This window comes from Tribolium madens, unplaced genomic scaffold (assembly GCF_015345945.1).
Source record: "Tribolium madens isolate multiple individuals breed KSU strain unplaced genomic scaffold, Tmad_KSU_1.1 Scaffold_11;HRSCAF=98;Tcas5.2_LG3b, whole genome shotgun sequence".
Classification (NCBI taxonomy): domain Eukaryota; kingdom Metazoa; phylum Arthropoda; class Insecta; order Coleoptera; family Tenebrionidae; genus Tribolium; species Tribolium madens.
In genome coordinates, this window is record NW_025400975.1 from 7,664,630 (window position 1) to 7,684,792 (window position 20,163).

Below are 20,163 nucleotides of genomic sequence, written 5' to 3' on the forward strand. Positions count from 1 at the left end.
CAAATGTCAGTCATGAATCATCATGACAGTAAAAGGTAGTTTACAGTGAAAATTTTTAAAGTTACAGAAAAATGCTGCCCGAAATTTTAATTCCGCAACTGTACAATATAACTGTCAAATTAATAATCTAACCATTAATTTTATTGTTTCGCTGGGTCAGAGTTAAAAAGTCCTTGTAAAAAATTTTGTACAGTTGTTATCAATCATTTGAATTTGTATGCAAAACTGTATAGTTTGTTGCCTAATCTGAATTGTAATTTTAAATTTAAAGACAACTGCAAAACAAGATTGCACAAAAAAATTATGAACTTTTTGTTCAATTTCAATGTGTACGATTTTGTAAAAAAGGCCTCCTTGCCCAAAAAAATTGAAAGAGGGCCCACTCAGGGCTAACTACGCCACTCCATGTTGTGTTCTGTTAACCTCAATTGATCGGTGTGTAATAAAATTACCAAAAACGTAAGTTTTCCACAAATTTAATATCTAAAATCTGTGAAATTATACACTGGTGGACACGAAATTTCGGAATTGACTAGGTACTGACATAAAAATGTAAAACGGGTCTTAGGTAACTAACCTCACTTTCGGTTTTTGTCATAGCTAGAGAAAAAAATGACAACAAATCATTCAAATCAAACAAATAATTTATTGAATTTATATAAAAACACGCATTGTTTCGGAAAATCGACGCTAAAAATAAATTTCAACTAAAACTGTCAAATTTTAGTTTCAAAGCCTGACATTGACATTTTTTGAATTGACATAAATTTGATGTCCAAAATTCCGTGTCCGTCAATATTCAGAAATGGACCTTGAATCTGTCAATAAATTCTCTAGGTAGTTTAGTTTATATTTGTTCCCTAGGGAACAGGAACTAAAGTAACAACTTTAGGTCCGCATAACTGCAAAAAGTAGATTTTTTTAAATGACTTGCTTTATGATTATCGCACTTTTTTGTACTTTATGTTTCTTTGTAGTTGATATGTCTCATGTTTGTGTTTTTCACAAATCTTTTAATTACTATGACTTTTTTTTCTAGATTTTTCGGAATGGAACTGTATCTCAAATGCGAGAAATGCCCATTCAAGACAACACTCTTATCCACGATGAGAAGTCACGTGACAATTCACATAGACGGGGAAAAAAGATTATTCAATTGCTCAAGCGTTGACCTTGAGTCTTACAAGTGTCACAAATGTAATACATTTGAGACACAATTGTTGTCACAATTGAAACATCACATCGCTAAAGGACACACATCACAACATGTTAAATCCACAATCTACCAGCCCTACAAGTGTCCAAAATGTGATTTCAAGTCGTTTTCGAAATAGTTGATTTCGAGGCATCTTGTTTATTTTACCAAATTGTGTGATTACAAGGTAAAAAGGAATGACAAACTCCAGTTGTTGAATTGTGATTAATGCGATTATAAATGTCAAGTCAATGATGGTAAATTGAGTAGACATATAGTAGCAAAGCATCACACATTGTTGATGCCTAATGTTGATTACTTTCAATGTGACCGATGCCGGTTTAAGACGGCCTTTAAAGGAATGTTGGACACACACGTGATTATTAAACATGGTTAACCAAAACAAAATACAAGTATACTTTATAAGAACATGTCATTAGTAAACATACTGAAAATCCAGAAATGTTCGAATGCTACCAATGCGATTTCAAAGCAAAAATCAAGTATGTATTACAAAGACATGTCATTGGTAAACATATTGAAAATCCAAAAATGTTTGAATGCGACCAATGCGATTACAAAACAAAATACAAGTACAACTTACAACAACATATCATTAATAAACATACGGAAAAACCATAAATGTTCAAGGACAGGAAATGCCATTTCAGATTCTTCTACTGCGCCCATTGCATTTATAAAACGAAAAGGAAGAACAATTTGATTCCTCATCTGAGAACGCAACATAAGCTTGAACTTTCATAGTGCTCTCGTTACAAGGTTGCAATTGGTTATCGAATATCGAAGAACGTATTGTTTTTTTTAATACTTTAAAATTATTATAGAAAAAAATAAAGTTAATTTAATTATTGTGTTGTTATTATTATTCATGTGCTTTGGATCTCCCCAAAAAAAGTAATTTATTAAAAAAAAATATTTTTTTGTTACAGTTGGAGTAAGTTGTGTAGTTTAAAATTACGTTTTATCCTAAAATTATTTCTATTAACTTGTTACATGTAGTAAACATATTTTTTATATAATCCTCTTTGTTATTCAAAACTAACAGCGCTTTGGCTAACTGCCGTTACAGTTAAAAAATTATACAGTTTGACAAAGAGCAAATTCAGTTTACTTTTTATATAAAATTCTCTACATTTTTTATCGTATAACTTGTGAATTCATTTTGTACGTATACTTTCTCTGATTTTATATGCAAACCTGTATTGTCTGTTGCCTAACCTGAATTGTAATTTTTAAATTTAAAGAGACATTATTTTTCTACAAAACAAATGATGAACTTTTAGCTCAATTTTATAAATTTTGTTGATGCGATTGTTTTTATTGCCCAAAAAAATTTTTTTATACACTACGCCACTGTCCATCCTCTATGCTGTGACCTGTTAACCTCAATTCAACAGTGTGAAATAAAATTACCAAAAACGTAAGTTTTTCTCAAATTTAAAGTCCGCAATCTGTGAAATAATATTATATGCGGGGGTGCCATGTAATTTATCATAGTTAAAGTCATATCAACAAGAAATTACAGCCTAGGTTTTGGAAATATTCGTTCCCAGGTTACTATAACTTTGGTTAGGTTGGACGCTATTGTGGTTTCTGGTAACAAACAAAAGAGATCCCAACTATTTTGTCAAAAATTTAACGGGTGACCAACCCTAGGCAATCAAAATTACTCTTGAAAATTCTAGTTACAAACATGAAAAACGTAATTTTCCTAGAAGTTCAAATCCCAACTCTTGTTGATAAATCCATATATTGTCAATAAACCCCGCTTGTTTTGCAAAAATGAATGAAATATATGATGAATTTGACTTAGAAAAAGTCCAGGGCTACAATTAACGAATATTTGTGAAAAGGTTGCCATAAATTTGGTTACTTTGGTTTCTGGTGACAAATAAAAGATATTGTAACTAGTGTCAAAATTTAGGTTATGTCACCTGTCAGCTTGTATTTCACAGCAGGTTGACAGAAAACGTCAACTTTAGGCATACAAAACTACTTCTGAAAATTCTAGTTACAAACAACATGAAAAACATAATTTTCCTAAAAGTTCAAATCCTAGGTGGTAATTTCTTGTTGACAAATCTGTAGGTACCTACAGATGCAAATTTTTTAATGATAATACACATGGTGGATTAAAAAAAACGCCCCAAGCCATAATTTCATTACCTACTTTTAAAGACGTTACAAAACTTTTTTGACCAACGACGGAAATCAAGTATAAATAAAGGACATATTTAGAAATTTGTTTTAATGTTCTACTAACTGCTTGTAGGTTAAAAGCTCTTCAATTTTACGTTGAAAAGAATTGATGTTATTTAAAATTTTTATTTGCCAAATTTGCTATTATTTCTTTTCCTCTCAACATTGAATAAAGCGACGCTTTATTCTCTCGTTTTTGATTAATAATCTGTTACGGTATTCCCTCGGGAATAAAATAAATGAAATACCGATTTTACTCTTAAAATAAACGGGACTTGATTGAATTGACGTTCCTACATTATCGGGTTTAAAATATTTAGTAGTTTATTCTCTTGTTTGATTCATATTTGTTTTTTAGGGAATATTTTGATTTTATTTATTTACAGTGTGATTGATATTTAATGTTAGAAACAATGTTTATTTATAGTTGTATTTTTTTTAAATTAATCTTACTTTTTTTAGATTTCCCGGAATGGAACTCTATCTCAAATGTGAGAAATGTCCATTCAAGACAACACTCTTATCCACGATGAGAAGTCACGTGACAATTCACACAGACAGCGGAAAAAGATTATTTAATTGCTCAAGTGTTGACCTTGAGTCTTACAAGTGTCACAAATGTAATACATTTGAGACACAATTGTTGTCACAATTGAAATATCACATCGCTCAAGGACACACATCACAACATGTCAAATCCACAATCTACAAGCCCTACAAGTGTCCAAAATGTGATTACAAGTCGTTTTCGGAATTTTTGTTTTTGAGACACAAACTTTGTGATTACACGTCGAAAAGGAGACAAGACAATTTATTGGCTGTACATTCGAAGTCACATGACCAGTTGTGGAGTTGTGATCATTGTGATTACAAATGTAAATTTACAACTGCATTGAGAAAACATATAGTGGCAAAGCACTCGTTGATGTGTAATATTGGGTACTTTCAATGTGACCAATGCCAGTTTAAGACGGCTTTTAAAAGCATGTTGGACAATCACGTGATTATTAAACATGGCCCTGAAAGGCACCAGTGCAACCAATGCGACTTCAAAACAAAATACAAATACAACTTACAAAAACATGTAATTAGTAAACACACTGAAAATCCAAAATTCTTCGAATGTGACCAATGTGATTACAAAACAAAATACAAGCAAGTGTTACAAACGCATGTCATTGTTAAACACACTGAAGATATAAAAATGCTCGAATGCGACCAATGCAATTTCAAAACAAAAAACAAGAAGGTATTACGAAAACATGTCAGTGTTAAACACACTGAAAATCCGAAAATATTCGAATGTGACCAATGCGATTTCAAGTCAAAATACAAGTACCACTTACAAACACACGTCATTGGTAAACACACTGAAAATCCAAAAATGTTTGAATGCAAGATATGCGATTTTAAGACAAAAAACAAGCACTACTTGCAAAGACATGTCATTGTTACACATACTGAAAATTCAGTTTTCGTATGCGACCACTGCGATTTCAGGACAAAGTACAAGCATGCATTACAAACACATATCACTGGGAAACATACTGAAAATCCAAAAATGTTCGAATGCGATCATTGCGATTACAAGACAAAATACAAGCATCACTTGCAACCACATGTCATTCTTAAACACAGTGAAAATTCGAAAATGTTCGAATGCGAGAAATGCGATTTCAGAACCATTCATAAGTACAGTCTCATTAAGCACCGAAGGTATCAACATAGCAATGTTTCGTTATTGCAATGTGACACTTGTGATTATAAAACGAAACAAAAAAGCAGTTTACTCAGACATTGCCGTTCATTGCATTCCACTGAGTCTCAAAAATCGTTCAAAACAAACTCAGCACATAAGAATAGATGGTTTTACTGCGACCATTGCGTTTTTAAAACCAAAAGGAAGAACAATTTGATTCCTCATCTGCGAACGGAACATAAGCTTGGGCTTTCGTAGTGCTGTCGACGCAAGGTTATCGTGTATTTATTATTTTTTTATTTATTACTTTGAAATTATAATAAAGTTTATTTTATTATTGTGTTATTATTAAAAAGCCTTCAAATTTCATCAAATAAGTTGTCTTATAATCTTTAGACTAATCTGAAAAGTGATAAAAATGTGTTTTGAACCATGATTTATAAAGTAAGGTTGCATCGTAACTCCTTCAATCACGTGTGAGCATTATTCGCGTGAATTGATGTTACGAAAATAGTATATGTAACCAAACACATTATTAAGTTAAAAAACTAGAATTTCATAAAATAAAAACTCCTAAAATATTTTTTATTAGGGGTAAAATAAAAAAAATATATACACATAGATAAATTTATTTTGTTAAAACTTTTAATTTATAATTTTTCCGATAACTATTTATCGTAGAGCACTGATCTTTTTTGGATATGATAGAAAATTCAATTTGCTTTCTAACGGTACCAAATATAAGTTATTCGCAATAGAACGCTCCGGGTGCTAAAAATCGACAAAAAAAATCAAAATTTTTTGATTCTTATGAAAAACTAGTACTATATGTAAAATTAACCGCAGAATACACCTGTACATACCGTTTTGACCTAGGACTCATACTTCTTGAAATATTAATTTTTTATGAAAAAAATTAAAAATGGAAGTTATTGCCATTAGACTGCTCTGGGTGCCAAAAATCGACCAAAATCTCGCCAAAAATCAAAAAAAAAATTCAACTTTAAAATTGTTCTATATAACATTTTTTACATTTCAAGAGGTCTTAAAAACTCAAAAAAATGCATAAAACGTTATTGGGTCAATTTTAAAAAATTGCGAATTTTTTGAGTTTTTGAAGGTGAGCGGTAGTAAAATCGTAAAAATAGTCAATTTACCTTAAGTCGTAAAAACACTTAAAATATGGTTTTCTAAATGTAAAGAATGGAAAAGTGGTAATTCACTTAATCATCTTAGTTTTCTAGTACCGTTTTTAAAATATTTTTTTTTGCAATTTTTCATGTAAAAATCACGAAAAACGTAGCTAAGTTTCAAGAAAATATTAATAATATTGAGACCAACAGTAATGGTATTCCAAAGACAACACCTTGTAGAATGTGATCAAAATGTTAATTCGCCTGATTAATTATTACACTTTTTCTGTACCCGTTTTAGTCTCGAATTAATTAGAATCGCCTTTCTTTTAGTCAGGAAAGTGAGCACAAACACAAAAGTTTTGTTGCAAATTTTATTTTAATTGTTGGCCTTTGCAATTGCAAATAAATGACCTTCAATTTCCAGGTATTTTTATTTCAGTTATGATAAGTTACTATTAAGATTTAGTCTAAAAAAGAAATTCCTTTCGAGCCATTCTGAAACCAAACTGATCAAGTATGAACTGGTACTCAATGGCCCCCTCTTAAGTCCCAATAATTGTAAAACCGCCAGTGAAACGAATAATTACCTCAAACTAACCATTTTCCTGATTGCAAGCTAGTGAGGTTTTTGATGCGGTAAAAGTGAAGTGAAAAACAATTTAACTTCGTCACTTTTCACTCAACAAATCTAGTGTTTCGTAAATCGTCATTAAAAGAATAATTACAAGATAAGTGATATTGTGTTTAATCTCGCTAATCCCGCCACCTTTTGTGGACGACATTCCTGCCTGTGCTCCAGTTAACTTTTACCTCCAAACCGTGCACCATGTCCGAAATCCCCAAAACCCCCGAAAACGGCGAAGCCAAAGTGGAAGTAGTCCAAAATGAAGAAGAAGAAGAAAAACAAGAGACCAACAAATGGCTTTTGTGTTTAAAGACAAACTTTTTGACTTTGGCCACAGTTGGCGGTGTTGTATGTGGTATAATCGTGGGGGTTGTTTTGAAAGAGACTGTGGGGTCGTTCTCGAAACGGGAAGTGATGTATGTGAGCTACATAGGGGATGTTTTTCTCCGAATGCTCAAATCGTTGATTATTCCACTTATTGTTTCGTCGCTTGTGTCTGCTATTGCTAGTCTGGATTTGTCCCTTTCGGGGAGGATTGCTGCCAGAGCTATAGCTTATTATTTGACAACGACGTTTTTGGCTGTGGTTTTGGGGATTGTCTTGGTGGCTTCCATACAACCTGGATCGAATCACGGGGGTGGCAGCAATAGTGAGATTAACACGAGTAGTGTTCAAAGAAATGTGACCACGGTTGATACTCTCCTCGATCTTGTAAAGTAAGTCCAGGGGTGTTTGTGAATTATTGACATTTTTGGCAAAGAGTTAAAAAATTTAAATTGCCTTGTTTTCTTATTTCGTCGGTATTTTCTGGTATGCCTACCATTTAAAAATAAAATTCAGTAATTCCAACTCAAACAGTCATCTTTTAAATAATTAAAACAGTCATTGTGGTTTAAAAAAACATTTTTTTGTACCCAACGAATTGCATTATGAAAATTTTGAAGAAATAGTTTAGATTTTTCGAGTTGTTTAAATTTTTGGGTCTTGTCTGGTCCAAAATCCGTCTATATTTGCTTGAATTTTATGGAAATATTTTTGTTATTCTTTGTCGGATTTCGACGAATTTTTTTTCGGCTTCAGATACAAAGCATTGCAACAGAAGTTGCTTTTCTAATGTTACTAAATAATTGTTCAGAAAGTAGGCTACATGAAAAGGTAGTTACACGAAAATTATTGCTTATGTCACCAAAAGAGCACAATTACGTTTTTGAACACAAAAAATCTGAAAAACTTGGAACTTCAAAGGATTAAAGCAGGTAAAACTGTTAATTATTGGAAGCTTCCATGTGCCTATTTTGACGTTTTGGCACATTTGGCCTACTTAATTTGAACATTCATTGAAATTGGTTTATATCTCTTTTGTCTCAAGAATTAATATTATGCAAAATGTGGTACATAATTCAGAAAAAAATGGGCAATAATCTGAAATCAGTAAAAACTTAAGTTTGTCTCTGTCGCACACCACAGCTCAGTGTAAAAATAAGTAAAAAACAGTGTCTTCGTCTTTTGAGTATCACATTTAGAAGACAAAGTGATCTACAAAGTTTTTTCGTCGAAATCCGACAAAGAATAACAATGTGAAAAATCGCAAAATTTTAGTTGGCCAGTGTACTTCAGAATTTACGTTTTATTTGCATTTATCTTTACGAGTTTCGTGATTACATTTGGAAAACATTCTTTTGTGTTTTTTAAACTTTCCATTACAGTTTATTTGGTAGATATTTTTTACGTTTAATGTAAATTAACAAAGATATATTTACTTAACTTAAAGTATTGACTTGAAAATAATAACTATACAATTGTTAATAAAAAAGCGGTAAACATCAATAAAACGACAGATAAAATAATTTAGATTGAGGAAAACAATTGTACAGAGCGTTTTATAACATTTTATACCGCACAGGTAAAAAGCTACAATAAAAATTAATTAATTTATTGTGGAAGTTTTTCTAAATTGCCTTTCAAACTAGATGATAAAACTAATGAATTATTTATTGAGACTTAATTTCAATAGAAATTTTTGTAAAAAAATCGCAACAAAAAATCTACTTTTAAATAGTTACTACCAAAAATTGTTTAAATATTCACCAAAAAGGGAAAAAATTACGCCTAAATGGTTTTATATTTTGAGATTTTTTATCAGTCTTATTACTTATTTTTAAAAAAGTTTATGTTTCAATCTCTAGTTGTAATTTTTTGATGTCTGTACCTCTAATAAACAATTGTTCCAAAAAACATGAAACGTATACCAGGTGAATAAAAAGTATGGAACCAAACTATTTATTTTTTAGAAAAACTTGCTTCCATACTTTTTATAGTAAAAAATGTGATGTTTTATCAAGAATAAAATGTTTTCAATTTTTTTTTTGTTGAGTTCTACAAAATTTTTTATTTATTAAAATGGCAACACACTATAAAATAAATTTTTACATAAAGGTTATAATATAAGGATTAAAATTATTGACTTTATATTTCGTTTTTTCATTTTTTTTTTTACATAAATTGCACTTTTGACAAAAAATCGCATAACTCAAAAACAAAACTTTTTCGTTCTCAAGACACGATTACATTTTTTATACTACTTTAATTCATAATAATTATTATATTTTCATGATTTAAAAAAAAAAACACCTCCTGGTTCCATACTTTACATTCATCCTGTATTTCACTTATTTTGTTGGGTAATATTGTAGATAATTATTATTAAATATTTTCTACTCTATAGAAAATTGCCATGTAAGGAAAATATCAAGAACATGGAAAAAAATGTTTCTTAAATTCTATCTATAAAAATTTGTAGTTATAAGAGTTATTTTTGTTGTAACTTTGTTTCATGTTATGTGTGACGTTTATTAATTTTTGTACTTTTACTAAACAATTATAAAAAAACATATACAAGATCATCAGCATCATTAAACAGACATAAGAAATGTCAAATGTCAAAAATTAAATGATAAATTTTTTTACAGTTAATATTTTTTAAACATTTTTTTCGTGTTCCTGGTATCTTATATTACTTGAATTTTTTTTGGGGCGAGTTCTGACACCCTGTATTCAATAAGTGTCAGAAATAAGTGTCTACAAAAACTTTTGTCTAAGGCATTTTATCGAATTCTTAAATTTTTGCAACTTTTAATTGTAATCAAGCAAATTAGTGTCTACTTAATTTTTTTAACAATTTTTTAAGCTTCTGTTCTGCTTAATTTTTTCCCAAAATTGATAACGTGTCATAGCCGCTCATCCATTTCTGATGCACGCTGTATGTATTGATTTTTAAAAATATATATAAACACTTTTTAAAACAAAATAAATTTTTAAAAATGAAAACATTTAATTGTTTTATGGTTTTTATGTCGATTTACAAAAAAAAGCAAATCCAGGGTATTCTAATGCTACAATCAAATGAAAATCATATTTATCTAAATAATTTTTTGATTAAATAAATAACAAAGTTGTTATTTATAGGAGTATACCTAGCAGGTACTTTATTAAAAGATGTTTTTCTGTAAAATGTGACAAATAATAACTACTTATATTATGAATGAAATTATAAATTATGTGATAAAGACAAATGAAACAAAATTTTGAGGACAGTTTTAGACAAATATATTTTTTTCTTGGAACATAACAATAATTTGTAAAACAAGTAAAGAAAGTTGTTTTTTTTCCGACAGAGCCGAGAAGCCGAGGGAAATAAAACATTCAAGGGAAGAAAAAAAAAATTTTCCTGCTACATACAATTTTTTATTTAAATATAACTTCAGACAAGAGTTTTTGAGAGAAGAAAAAAATGTCTTTCTGTATTTTTCAAGTTACAAAAATGTATTTATTTCATATCCAATATATTCAAATTTAAAAATAGTTTTGAAATTATTAATTATGTGTTTGCGTCTTTCTTTTAGGAACATGTTTCCGCCCAACGTGATTCAAGCATGTACACAGCAGGTAAATTAACATACTTTAATTATTCATTAATTTGTTGTAATTAATACAAATTATCGTTTTTAGCACCGAACCAATTTGGTACCTCCCATGAAAACTCCCAATGAAACAGGTATTTAACAAATTTGCAATCAAACATAAATTACTAACAAAACCAAAATTTAGATTTATACAAATGGGACATAGAAGAAGAACTTGTAAACGGAACAAACATTTTGGGTTTGGTTGTCATTGCAATAGTCGTCGGTATTGCTCTCGCTCAACTCGGAGAAGAGACAAAAACTTTAGCAAATTTTTTCCATAATTTAATGGCACTTTCTATGAGAATCACAACGTGGATTATAAGACTGTCACCTGTCGGAATTTTATTTTTGGTGACAGCTAAAATAATGGAAATGGAGGATATGGCAATGGTGTTGAGTCAGCTAGGATTGTATTTTGCAACAGTAATGGCAGGCCTTCTTATTCAAGGATTTGTAGTTTTACCTTTGATTTATTTTGTTCTTACGAGGAAATCGCCGATTACATATCTGGTTAATATGAGCCAAGCCGTAGCAACGGCGTTTGGAACCGCGTCAAGGTATGTGATATCAAATATTTATTTTTTCTAAAACATTTTGTCTTTTTCGAGGTTTTTTTCATGTCAACCTTGCTTACCTTGTCAATTTAAGTTATAAAGTAGTCAATATTATTTAACACCTCGTAATTGCGATAAATAGAAATATTGGTTTAAAAATTCTAAACAAATACATACCGGGTGATATTTTTTCAATGGCAACCCATAAAAAACCTTTTTTTTATAAAGGCTATGATCTAAGAATTACAACTAAATACATTTTATTCAATTATTGTTAAAAAAAAATTACTGGCTGTATTATAAAAAAAAACAGTTTTCTGTTATCAATCGTTTGCTGGTCTTAGATAAAATGAATAAAAATGTTCTATTTTTTCCGTAGACTACTTTATTGAATTTAATTTTTAAATTGCCTAAAATCAAAAATTAGTGATGAGTAAGTGAGCTTGTTGAAAGACAATTTAATGAAGAATCCAAAAATAATAAAATATACAGGGTGTTACACTTAAAAAACTGAAATTAATGTCACTTCCGGTGAAACAGGAAGTAGCATTAATTGATAATCCATGTCAAACAATAAATGACAAGAAACTGTTTAATTTTGTTCCAAGAAGTATTGTCATATCTGTAAAAATAATGGAGTTATGGCTTGGGGCGTTTTTTATAATACGGTCTGTATAAGTTGCCAATTTGACAAAAAAAATTGCACAACTCAAAATTTCATTTTAAAAACAAGTTCACATTTTCATTAAAAATTATTTTTTGAAGGCAAATTAAAAAAAACCGCTTGGTTCCATACTTTTTATTCACCCTGTAAGTGGGTATAACGGGCTGTTCCAAAAAATTCGAAAACTGTACTCAAACTTGTAAACGAATTTTATTACCTTAAGTTTAGGTGAAATTTCATATGTCACTTTCAATTTCAATTTAGATTAGAGATTTAATGTACAGAGTGAATGATTAAAATTTGAACTGCACAAATTTAAAAACATAATAAATATAATAATGAAATTTGTTTTGGTCACTATGGACAAAAGTAGCCATTTTTTAGATTTCCATGCCAAGCAGAACTTAAAAAAATAACTTAAAATAAAGACTTTTATTTGATTTTCTCATTTATTGTCGATATCTTTAAAATCCCAAAGGTTTACTCATGGAATTAAAAGATTAAAGCAGAATAAAACAATCATAGTTGCAAAAGAATGTAATAAAATCCGAAATTAGTATCGACAACGATAATACAATGTTGAACAACTGGATATTAATTTACGTTTAAATAAAAAATCGGCTTGTTTTTAATAAATTACATTAATCATATTCATAATACACAATTTAAAGGTTTCAAAAATAAATAAATAAATTTGTGTGTAATTGATAATTACAAAAAATGATTTCTGCATATGAAAAATGCCACAAATAAATTGTTTCAAAAATCAGCAAAACCGCATTTTATTTATTAATTATTACGTGTTTATTTTTGTCTCTTCCCATAATGGGTTTCTGCAGGTTTCTGAGAAAAGCCGGTTTTATTAATCTGTTTACGTTTGAGACAAGTTACATTGTCTTTTATAGCCAGGTGGATTTATTTGTTCAGTTTACGTAATCGTTTCAGAAATAATAATTATTAAAATATTCAATTCTCTATCGGTGCAAATTTTAATAAGTACAATAGAGAGCTTTATACAGGGTGTCCCATCTAGTTAAAAAAGTGGATTAGTACCTTTACGCTATAAAATTTAAAAAAATGTATAGGACATTGATAGATACAATTCTTGTGCATTACCTAAAACTATTTTCAATCATACAGCATGTCCCAAAAATAAGTTACGAAACAAAATAAGTTACGACAAAAACTGTTTTTCTAAATGAAACACCGTATGTTTTTTTGCATTTTTGGATGTAGCCTTTTAAAACAATGTTTTTTTAGTCGATTTCGCTTAACTTTAGAAATAAGACTTTTTTTGACGAAAATATACACTTTTTAAAAATTTATTACACAAAAACTAAGACAGTTAGAACAAATTTTTTCTTACTTCTGCAAAGACGAAAGTACAGAATTTAAAGTTGTAGTAACTTTTTAGTGTTTTGTATTTGTAAAGATTAATAAATTAAGAACTTTATTAAAAGTTAAATAACTTAAAGGATATAAATGGGACACCCTATTTTTTATTTTTGCATCTAATAGATTGATAAATTGTCTATCTAAAAAAANTAAAAAGATATAAATGGGACACTCTATTTTTTATTTTTGCATCTAATAGATTGATAAATTGTCTATCTAAAAAAATAAACTTTTAATGTCTAGAATTGATAAATGAAAAGTTATTTAACATTCAATATTCAATATTATAAATACTGAAATTCGAATTATTTTCTTGTAAAAATAATGAATAATGGATTCAGTTTAACACAAATGTGATTATTAAGTGATATTTCTTCCATCTCTTGTGCAACTGTTCACTTTTTGGCTACTAAAACAATAATATATATTTTTTTAATGTTTAACGTTAAATATCACCTAAAAGTAAATAATTTTATAAAGACAATTTAATAATCTTTTAAATGCAAAAACAATAAATATGGTGTTCCATTAAAATTTTTGAAGTTATTGAACTTTTAACAAACGCCTTCATATTTTATCTTTGCAAATGCAACACACTAAAAAATGTTACATCCTTGTAGCTTATACCTTCTTCTTTGATGCAGTAAAAAAATATTTCTAGATGTCTTAGTTTTTGTGTAATAAATTTTTAAAAAGTGCATGTTTCGTCAAATAACCGTTTTATTGTTAAAACTAAGCAAAATCGACCATTAAAAGTTTTTTTTTAAAAACACTATCATAAAAATCTACATCCAAAAACTCTAAGAAACATATGGTGTTTCATTTAAAAAAACACAAGTTTGTATTCTAACTTATTTTTGAGACACGCTGTATAGTTGAAAATAATTTTAGGCGATGGACTAGATTAGTAGGTATCTATCAATATCCTATTTTTTTAATTTTACCATTTAAAGCCTGTACCCTGTATAGCTATTGCTTCATCTGTAGTTTTTTACAGTGAGTGGCAAAATTGAAAATTTTACAAAAATGCCCGGACAGGTTAATTTTCTTATTAAAAAATACAACATTCTTAACTTGATTAAATTTGAATGTTTGTTTTTTGTTGATATTATTTCACTTTCTTTGGTGATTTTTTTTTGAAAACTTTATCTAAAATTTAGTATTTTGGTGTTGTTATTTTGACAATTAAAAGACCTATCGAATTGGGTAAAAATTAGGGGTTTCCTTAAAAACTTTATTACTCAAAAAACAAAAAGTGTAAAATTTTAAATCAAGTCGAAAGTTGTGTTTTTTTTTTAAAGCAAATTGACCTATTCAAGCATTTTTGCATTTTAAAATTGTGCAAAATAAAGTCTCTATAATCTCTAGTATCAGGGAATTAAGCAAAAGATTTGAGAACTCTTATCGTGTATCGGATTATAAATTAAAAAATGTTAAATTTTCAAAAAATATTTCTGCTCAATTTTGACATATATTGCTTGAAAAAATTGCTAATTGTACTTTTCAGTTCTGCTACTCTTCCGATAACGATTCAATGTCTCGAAGAGAAGAATGGAATTGATCCTCGAGTTGCCCGGTTTGCATTGCCCATTGGTGCAGCCATAAATATGGATGGGACTGCACTTTATGAAGCCATCGCTGCAATTTTTATTGCACAAGTGCGAGGGGTAGATTTATCAATTGGTAGTTACATAGCTATCAGTATAACTGCCACTGCTGCCAGTATAGGGGCTGCTGGTATTCCACAAGCAGGACTTGTTACCCTTGTTATGGTCCTGGACACTGTTGGACTTCCTGCAGAAGATGTGTCTTTGATACTGGCGGTTGACTGGCTTTTGTAAGTTTATTTCAAAATCAAAATATTTTATTTAATATTCTATGTTAAAACTGAGTTTTATTTACTATTTTCTTCGTGTTAAAATGAAATTTTATCGTCTAGATGATAAAAAATACATCCATTGTTGTATATCTGTTTATATTGTACACGACGATAAATTGCTCTCAAAAATAAAATTTAATTTTATCGTCGTGTATAATAATTAACTGAAAATGTTTCTAATTAATTACTTTGTTACAGAGATCGGTTTCGGACGGCCATTAATGTGATGGGAGATGCATATGGGGCTGGGATTGTCCATTTCCGAAGTAAAAAGGAACTCCAAAATTTATAAATTGACACATTTAGGCCTAATAAAGACTTACACAACATTTCTTGTTTTATTTTTTACATTGAAATGACAAAAGACTCTTTAAAAATTAAGTAATTAATTTTCTGAAAAAAAAAAATTTTCAAATTTATTTTTGATTTGTGTTCTGCATATATTATAACGACAAAAGTTTTGGTTATAAAAATTACTTATTTAAATGGTCGTAATTTTCGAATTGTACCTAGATTTTGTCAAAATAAATTCGTAGTAAATTCCGATTTGAAAAAAATAAACAAATTTTACAAAACTCAAAGAAAAAGGTATTTTTATAAAAAAAATCAGATTTTTATAGTAGCTTACAATTTGCTTTGGGATTGCAAAGGGAATAAAGTGATTTCTGAATATGTGATGTTTATTGTTTTTCCAATATTTGAACTCCCTTCCAAATTCGTTTATGCTTCTATGGAAAAATTCACCGATTTATTATTTATTAATACTTAGGAAGTTTTTCTACATAATCGTCACAAAAACAAGTATTATTAAAGTACTTGTAATCAGTATTTTTCATCTTTTTTTTATATTGTCATGTTTTCCTAGAGATTTTCTAAAGCTTAAAATAAATAGTAAAACATTATTTTTCCTGCAGAGGTAGGATTTATCAAATGCTGACATTGCTAGTTAATTAAAAATTAAAAAAAAAATTATTGAGTTTAATGACATTAATGCTAAGTTAAACAATGTCGTTGCTTTGATCCTAAGCGTAGTTAGAAATTAATAAACTTATCAACTTATCTTATTATTACTCAAGATTACTAGGTAACACAATATTTAGCACTTTTCAAATCGAAAACTTTGATTAATAGCAAAAAATTGGTGTAAAAAATTCTTACATTTTTCTTCATTAATACACATGTTCTACTTGTAAAACAATCTACTATTAATTTAGAAGAAACTTAACAATACAAAACCATTTTTTACATTACTCATATTGACTTTATATTTCATTTTTTTATTTTTTTTACATAAATTGCAATTTTTGACAAAAAAAAATCGTTTAACTCAAAAACAAAACTTCTCGTTCTCAAAATATGATTACAGTTTTTATACTACTTTAATTTATATTAATTTATTATGTTTTATTATATTTAAAAAAAAACACCGCTTGGTTCCATACTTTATATTCATCCTGTATTTCACTTATTTTGTTGGGTAATTGAAAATATTATTGTAGATAATTATTATTAAATATTTTCTACTCTACAGAAAAATGCCATGTAAGGTAAAATATCAAGAACATGGAAAACATTACTTTTCCTGTAGAGGTAGGATTTGTCAAATACTGACGTTGCTAGTTAATTAATAATTAAAAAAAAAGTTTATTTATTGTATGTTGTCTAAGTTGCATAATTATTATTGAGTTTAATGACATTAATGCTAAGTTAAACAAGGTCGTTGCTATGATCATGAGCGTAGTTAGAAATTAATAAACTTATCAACTTATCTCATTATTACTCAAGATTACTGACTTAGGTGTAGGCAACACAATATTTAGCACATTTCAAATCGAAAACTTTATTTAATAGAAAAAAAAATGGTGTAAAAAATTCTTACATTTTTCTTCATTAATACACAAAAAATAGCATGTTCTACTTGTAAAACAATCTACTATTAATTTAGAAGAAACTGAACACTATAAAACCATTTTTTACATGAAGGTTATAATCTAAGGATAAAAATTATTAACTTTATATTCATTNGTCTTATTACTTATTTTTAAAAAAGTTTATGTTTCAATCTCTAGTTGTAATTTTTTGATGTCTGTACCTCTAATAAACAATTGTTCCAAAAAACATGAAACGTATACCAGGTGAATAAAAAGTATGGAACCAAACTATTTATTTTTTAGAAAAACTTGCTTCCATACTTTTTATAGTAAAAAATGTGATGTTTTATCAAGAATAAAATGTTTTCAATTTTTTTTTTGTTGAGTTCTACAAAATTTTTTATTTATTAAAATGGCAACACACTATAAAATAATTTTTTACATAAAGGTTATAATATAAGGATTAAAATTATTGAACTTATATTTAATTTTTTCAAAATTTTTTTTACATAAATTGCAATTTTTGCCAAAAAAAATCGCATAGCTCAAAAACAAAACTTCTCATTCACAAAATACGATGACATTTTTTATACTACTTTAATTTATATTAATTTGTTATATTTTGAAGGCAAATGATTTTTAAAAAAACACCGCTTGGTTCCATACTTTACATTCATCCTGTATTTCACTTGATTTGTTGAGTAATTGAAAATATTATTGTAGATAATTATTATAAAATATTTTCTACTCTACAGAAAAATGCCATGTAAGGTAAAATATCAAGAACATGGAAAACATTACTTTTCCTGCAGAGGTAATGTCAAATGCTGACGTTGCGAGTTAATTAATAATTAAAAAAATGTTTATTTATTGTCTGTTGTCTAAGTTACATAATTATTATTGAGTTTAATGACATTAATGCTAAGTTAAACAAGGTCGTTGCTATGATCCTAAGCGTAGTTAGAAATTAATAAACTTATCTCGTTATTACTCAAGATTACTGACTTTGATGTAGGCAACACAATATTTAGCACATTTCAAATCGAAAATTTTAATTAATAACAAAAAAATTGGTGTAAAAAATTCTTACATTATTAATACTTCATTAATTAACAATCTACTATTAATTTAGGAGAAACTGAAAAACATGGACGTTTGAACAGATATAAACCTCAAACGTGAGCATTGACTGATACTCCATAGCTCCCCGAAGTGCTTTTTTTACGTGGAAACTGGAAATGCGTATAATCAGCAAATCGATAAAAGTCTCTTGTAATGAGATGCAGGTCTTGCAGTTGCAAGATAAAACATTTATCTCTAACACTATTTTTAAAACTTTTAAATTTGTAGTTTATTTTAAGCATCAATTGTTGGAAAATTTTGTGTGCACTGCATAAATCATTCCACCGTTTTCGCCACTTTTCAATGATGCCAATTTTGTTGTCATCACCCTAAACACACGTTAGTTTATCGCCGGTTTTATCTTCTTTATTTATTGATAAGATATTTTTACCCAAACTTCAAAATGTTTTCTCGTCGATTACAMAGATTGCGTCTCAAGTATGTTTTTTTAAATTAAAATTGAACCAATTTTACACACGAGATCTCGGACTTTCTGATTTTCTGTGACTTCGTCAAGAATTTACTCGTGATTTCCGTAATTTTTGAAAATGATTTACTACACAGTGGTAATAATTTTTATTACAAAATTTATTGACAAAAAAATTTTTTCTTTAAAGAAACTTTACAAAATTGACAAAAACTAACTAAAAAAAGTATTAACAAAAACTGCGTCTGTTGGAAAATATAAATTAGATATTTTTGTTTTTTTTTCCCATAATTTTCCTCTCCTTTGATAAAGGGAGTGTTATCATGGTCTCTTTCAAATCCCAAGCTTTACTTAGCGTCTCCTGAAATATCACAAAAACTGCTTCTTTTTGGTCACTAGGTAGTAAAATTTGTCCCAATTTAGCTACAAAATCCCTTCAAAGTCTCTTAACATTAATTGCAGCTTTATCGTTAATCCCAAAACGCGCCTATTCTTCGTTGTTTTCCTTTTCATCTAGCAAATTCCATTTGATTTTGGGTAGTAATACAGCGATCAGTAAACAATTTAATTTTGATCAGTATAAAATGATGTGATCAGTATTTAGTTAATTTTTGCACAATAAAAAATTAAAAATCATCACTATAATACAGAGTGGTCCAAAAGTCTGAAAACGATTTAATTCTGGCGAAATTATAAATTTTTTGGCAAAAATAAATTATAGGTGTGCAATGGCTATTAAAATGCTATTTAAAAACAATTGAATATTAAGTAAATGTTTATACTTACGAGATAAGCATAGTAACAATTTTTTTTAATGGAAACCTACCACATTTTTTTTTAAACAACGAGCTTGTTACAAGAATTGTTGCTGTGCCAAATTTTGTTTTGTAAACATCACACTTTTTTGTTAAAAAATGTTTAACCATTTTTGGAAATAAATTAATAAATGTTTAAAGGTTGTAAAGGAGCGATGCCAAAATATTTTTTATTTTAATTAATTGTTTAAATTTTTGAGATCACCATACTAATATTTTTTTTCTTAAATAAAAACGGTTTTTTATTTATTGTTTTATATGTTTATGCATTTTATAAAAGTACAAAAATATTTATTGAAAATGTTACAATTTACTCGTATGTTAAAAAAAAATTATAAACTTTATCTGTTGGCAAAACTTCATTCATTGTCTTTACTGTGCATTTAGTATTTTTACTGTGCATTTATTATTTATAATGTGGATTTATCATTTTACTGGGCATTTATTATTTATATTGTGCATTTATTATTCTACTGTGCATTTATTATTTTCAATATGCACTTATTATTTTATTGTGCATTATTATTTTATTGTGCATTATTATTTTTACTGTAGATATATTATTTTTGCTGTGCAATTAGTATGGTTACTGTGCA

At 28.3% G+C, this 20,163-nt stretch overlaps 2 protein-coding genes across 2 annotated transcripts; both read left to right on the forward strand.

The window, feature by feature from the left end:
• Positions 1–448: 448 nt before the first annotated feature.
• LOC123004904 (zinc finger Y-chromosomal protein 1-like) lies at positions 449–5,488 on the forward strand. The gene is made up of 2 exons (XM_044398428.1): positions 449–459; positions 3,878–5,488. The coding sequence occupies exon 2, from the start codon at positions 3,888–3,890 to the stop codon at positions 5,370–5,372; it is 1,485 nt and encodes a 494-aa protein (XP_044254363.1). The 5' UTR covers positions 449–459; positions 3,878–3,887; the 3' UTR covers positions 5,373–5,488.
• A 1,356-nt stretch (positions 5,489–6,844) lies between these two features.
• Positions 6,845–15,661, forward strand: LOC123004910 (excitatory amino acid transporter 3-like). The gene is made up of 6 exons (XM_044398440.1): positions 6,845–7,591; positions 10,778–10,820; positions 10,884–10,929; positions 10,983–11,397; positions 14,961–15,290; positions 15,531–15,661. The coding sequence occupies exons 1-6, from the start codon at positions 7,077–7,079 to the stop codon at positions 15,622–15,624; spliced, it is 1,443 nt and encodes a 480-aa protein (XP_044254375.1). The 5' UTR covers positions 6,845–7,076; the 3' UTR covers positions 15,625–15,661.
• The last annotated feature ends 4,502 nt before the right edge of the window (positions 15,662–20,163 follow it).

What these genes read in the sequence shown, in the direction of transcription:
- LOC123004904 (XM_044398428.1), top strand. Translation starts at nt 3,888, where the DNA reads ATGGAACTCTATCTCAAATGTGAGAAATGTCCATTCAAGACAACACTC.
- LOC123004910 (XM_044398440.1), top strand. Translation starts at nt 7,077, where the DNA reads ATGTCCGAAATCCCCAAAACCCCCGAAAACGGCGAAGCCAAAGTGGAA. An exon ending in TTCAAGCATGTACACAGCAG is followed by an intron (nt 10,821 to 10,883) that starts GTAAATTAACAT and finishes TATCGTTTTTAG; the next exon opens with CACCGAACCAATTTGGTACC. An exon ending in GCGTTTGGAACCGCGTCAAG is followed by an intron (nt 11,398 to 14,960) that starts GTATGTGATATC and finishes TGTACTTTTCAG; the next exon opens with TTCTGCTACTCTTCCGATAA.